Here is a 4,828-nt window from a genome sequence, read left to right as displayed (position 1 = left end):
CTTAGAAATTAAGTGTTAACGAGCAGTTGGACAGGTGTACCTAATAAAGTGGCCGGTGAGTGTATATATATACACATATATACACACATATACATACATATATATATATATATATATATATATACACATACACACATACACACACACATACACACACACAGGGGAAATATAACTACATTTACATATTTAATTGATAGATTTTTTAAATCGAGAATTGTTTTTTAATCGAAAAATCGATATTTAATCGAATCGTGAGCCTAAAAATTGGAATCGAATCGTGAATCGTCTACTCCATATACGTTTTTGTTTTTAATAAAGAAATGGTTTTCCCAGCTTGGTGTGAAAAAACTGTTGGGATGGACTGAAAAACTGACTACAACCCAAAATAAGACGATGTAATCATGACATCCTGACACGTTGACGTAATGTTTGGCCATCTACATACTTTTGGCCATTATTACTGCTAATACTCACTTTGGAATTGCAATTGTACTGCTACCCCTTTACTCCAATTACTCCTCAACATGCATCTGCATTAAAATGTCATTTCAAATAGGCTGCATGGCAAATAAATGACTGATGACACCAGAATGAACCCCTCCCACACATGATTAGGGGGAAAGATTACTCACTGTGATCTTAGTTATCTTTTCTTCCAAATCTTAAAACTGGAAAATCATATAAAAGCCTGTAAAAAATTAAATATATACATCCTGAACCCTCCGAGAAAGTCAGATCTAAAGAAATCTAAAAGGTGGAATCAAAGACCCTAGATTCATTGAATCGTGCTTCTTTTTAAAGTCTGTAAAAAACAAAACATTTCCCTTCTGATTTGCACCGGTTGCAGGATGTCTGCGGAGCCGCTTGCACCATGCGTGGCGGCTCCGTGCGCCCCCCCTACGTCAGTACCCACCAGGTCCAGCTGCGGCCGTGACTGACAGCTGAAGTCACGAGGACCCACGAGATCTCGCGACTGGTTGTAGATGAGAACCACAAAACCAACAACACTTTGTTTCCATTTTCAAGGTGTAGTGTAGGGAAATATGATCCGCAATGAGCACGGCCTATTTTATTTTGAAAATCAACAGGATGTCGGGATGCAGCCGTTAAGCAGTCAGTGAAAATACACACATTGACTTCAATGGAAAACCTAACGTCTCCACCGCCGCTCCGGAGAGGATCCGCAGCTGTTCCGCAAACGGTAAACAATTTTGAGTCACATGGTTAGGAGATCAGGGTTACGAGATCAGGGTTACGAGATCAGGGTTACGAGATCTTTAGGGCCCTGACACACCAACCCGACGGCTGACCGTTGGCCGTCAGACTGAGTTTGCCAAAAAAAAGGGCTTTGGGAACCAGAGATGTTCCGATACCGACACCAGTATCGGTAGTTCCTCCGATATTGTCCAAAAAGCTGGAATCAGGAAGTACTGACATTTGTTGACAGAGAAATTCATTTTATAAGTCTTTTATTTCATATTTCTCTGCAGTAGTGTCTTAAAATATTATGACTTTCATTTATGACTTTCATGCTTATTATTATATGGACATTTAACAATACCATGTTTCTTTCAAGCCGTGTCTGTGTTTCTTCAGTCGCTGCTGCCTAAACAAAAGGCAATAAATGTCCCGCTGTTGCATATCACAGAAGATAACAAGAGCCCAGGGTCTCTGGCGTGGGCATTAGACCCCTCCTTACATCAACACCTGTGAATCTTCTGTGTGTGTTTGAATAAAGGGACAGAGCTGCAGAGAAATTGTTGAAGTTTCCACTAGAGCTGCGCTGCGGAAAGGCTGCTCTCGTGGTAGCTTCCCTTTTGCAACTGTCAATTAACTGCTCATTTGCCTTCAGAGTCTCGTTTTCTTGCTTGACCATCATTATTTAGTAAGGTAAAGTGTTATGAACCTGACATTTGTGCTCATTGGTTAATATGTATCTCGCCAGATTCCATTATGAGTATTTCAAAATGTTGATATATTGATGATGTATTTGTTTATTTTATTTATTTTTTAATTATTATATTTATTATTTACTGGGTTAATTGTCTGGTACATAAAATGTCAAATTGTGACAAATGCTGAACGATCCCGTCGATGGACAGAGACAATTCATCTAAAAAATAATTCCCAAAAGGATCTGGCTACAGCTCCCAGAGGATTTTCTGCTTTACTTCATCTTCTGTGTTTGAACCTATGAACCCTGAACACATATATATATATATATATATATATATATATATATATATATATATATATATATATATATATATATATATATATATATATATATATATATATATATATTTTTTTTTTTTTTAAACATTTGGGACTGTTGGTTCAACACAACAAGATGGAAATCTAGACCCAAATCTGAAAGATTAAGGGTCTGACATCAAGTAATGAAAGTCCCCCATCTCGAGGGGCGGCACCGAGCGTGCATTTGACAATCTCACTGCGCGCAATTGGATAACCTTACGACCAATCACAGCAGCTAACGGGGTGAAGTATCCAGAGTCACGTATACGCTAAGCTAACAGCAGAGCTAACTGGTAGATTAAACTGTCGTCATCTGTTTAGCTCGCCTCTGTAGCAGATACACCGATGTGATTGGTGCAGCTCGCCTGTGGCCCCGCCTATATCGGATACATCGATGTGATTGGTGCAGCTCGGCTACAAGGGCATAGTTAATGAGCAGCATTACTCATCGCCAGAGTAACTCGCTGAACAAATTCAAATTGTGCCCTTGCGAGAACTCTGAATTCCAAGAGTACTTCTTTGTATAGCATAGTCAATCTTCGGTAAGTTTGCAACAACTTTAATTAATCATTTACTCTTAGCTCATAGCTTCTCCAATGTGAATATTTACTGGTTGTCTTAGTCTTCTACAATCTGAGGAGCTTTGGGTCCGGGGCTGCCGCTCTGACAAAACAAGACATTTGAATTCAACACCTTGAGCTGAGTGGACTGAGAAACTCAGAGAGTCTGTCTGGGTCAGCCCTGCTGCTTAGTGACCTCAGCTGGACGGACGGACGGACGGACACACGGACACACACACACACACACACACACACACACACATACACACACGCACACAGCTTTCATCTAGATGGCCTTTCAGCATTACCAGCATGGGAATAGATCCCCTAACCCAGGAAGGTTTCGGGTGCCTTACTTCACCAAACAGCACACAAAGATGCAGATTTGAACGCACTCAGTTATAAACAAACGAAGCCAAACGCAGGGACTTCCCGGATAGGACCACACACATGAACGTGCACGCGCGCGCACACTGTACATACACGCGGGCACGGCGGCAGACAGAAGGCTAGACAGACGTCTGGGTTTGCTCAAATGACGAAGCGGCTACAAAACTTCCAGCTCCCCCCTTTTCCACAGAACAAACCCACCTTTTCCTCCAATATCCACCTTCGGTAACTTCCTGATAGTTAACACAGTGTGTTCGCCGTTGAAAACCCAGCGAAAAGGCTGATTTCTTTACAAATGAAGCACGTTAAGATCCAAAGCAGACACAACGCCAACGGGCTCTGGATCCCGACCGGGAAAAAAACACACTAATTATGTCAAACTTAGCTTTCATGGCAAACAAAACAGATTTTTTTATGAAAAAGCCTGGCAGTAAAGTAGCCTAACGTTAATAAAATGGTGACAAGAAACCCGGTTTGTCCGTTTGGGCTCGGCGGAAGGAGATGGGAAGCTTGTGGCTTTGGTTCAAGTTCAAAACCAAGCGTTATTAATCACAAATGGGTCAAATGTTCACGGAGGAGAAAATCAAACGTCATTTGATTAAGCTTGCGATTTAGCTAGCTAGCTAACTCGGTAAGGGTTGCTATAGTGTTCAAACGAGCTGTAAACGCACAACATGAAAGAGAAACTCAACTTAACACAAACTAATGGATTCAAAATGAAACAAGGTAGCGTTAGATCTGAAACACAGCCGGACACCCCCAAATAGTTAGGCTACTGTTGACACCATATGCCTATGGTTAAGAAAAATAGCCTACAATGAAGCCAATTTTCTCCTTTCTTACTTAGCCTACTTATGACCTATATGAGACAAAAACTAGCTCGGTTGACTTTTTTAATCCAAAATAAAAAAAAGGTAGCTGTGTAGCTTCACAGTCACGATTCACAGACATGTCTTTGAGGAGAAGTCGGTGTAATTAGAAACAACAAAAGTCATGAAATGTAAGTTACTCACTGATTTCCATGCTCTGGAGGGAGGTGAAGCGCTTGCAGTTACAAGTACACGAGACATTTGCGGCGGTGGCGTTAAAAACACCCATCAAGTTCAACATTTAAAGCCTCCTCAAATCAGACATTAATGCTCCAGAAGAGGAAGACAGGAGGAGGCTGGAGACGAGAAAGCGATCGGAAGAAGGAGAGGAGAGGAGAGGAGAGGAGACTAAAAAAAAAAACACATCAAACTCCCACCCCAAAATCCTCCCTTTTTTCTCTTTTCTCTCCAGCCTCCTCTCCTTCCCCTCCGGTCCGTCAGTCCTCCTCCTGTCTCGGCTCTCTCCTCCTCTTCCTCCGAAATCTATCTAAGCTATCTATCGGCGTACCGGAGAAGTGTCGGTACAGCCGTCACATGTAGTTTTAACCTCGCTAAAATGTAGTTTTAACGTTGCCAAAATGTCGCGAGGCGCCAACTAGTTGAATTGCCTGGTTCCGTCCGTTAGAAATTAAGTTGAATGTTTCCGTATTTTCAGCCGAGTGGCTGGCGACTAAACTGCTAACGGACGTCTGCCTGGTCCTCCCTCTCTCCCTCTCTCTCTCCCTCTCTCTCTCTCTCTCTCTCTCTCTCCCT

The 4,828-nt window shown here is 41.9% G+C and overlaps 1 protein-coding gene across 1 annotated transcript in view; it reads right to left on the bottom strand.

Moving 5' to 3' along the window:
- pmepa1 (prostate transmembrane protein, androgen induced 1) overlaps positions 1-4,795 on the bottom strand; it is a 35,944-nt gene extending 31,149 nt beyond the window's left edge. Inside the window, exon 1 of the mRNA XM_034869917.1 lies at positions 4,220-4,795. Coding sequence (XP_034725808.1) covers positions 4,220-4,316 — 97 coding nt within the window. The 5' untranslated portion in view covers positions 4,317-4,795. The remainder of the gene's footprint in view (positions 1-4,219) is intronic.
- Between the last annotated feature and the right edge of the window lie 33 nt (positions 4,796-4,828).

This window comes from Etheostoma cragini, chromosome 4 (assembly GCF_013103735.1).
Source record: "Etheostoma cragini isolate CJK2018 chromosome 4, CSU_Ecrag_1.0, whole genome shotgun sequence".
Taxonomy (NCBI): domain Eukaryota; kingdom Metazoa; phylum Chordata; class Actinopteri; order Perciformes; family Percidae; genus Etheostoma; species Etheostoma cragini.
The sequence above is the reverse complement of the archived record's forward strand: the minus strand, read 5'-3'. Positions and strand labels throughout refer to the sequence as shown.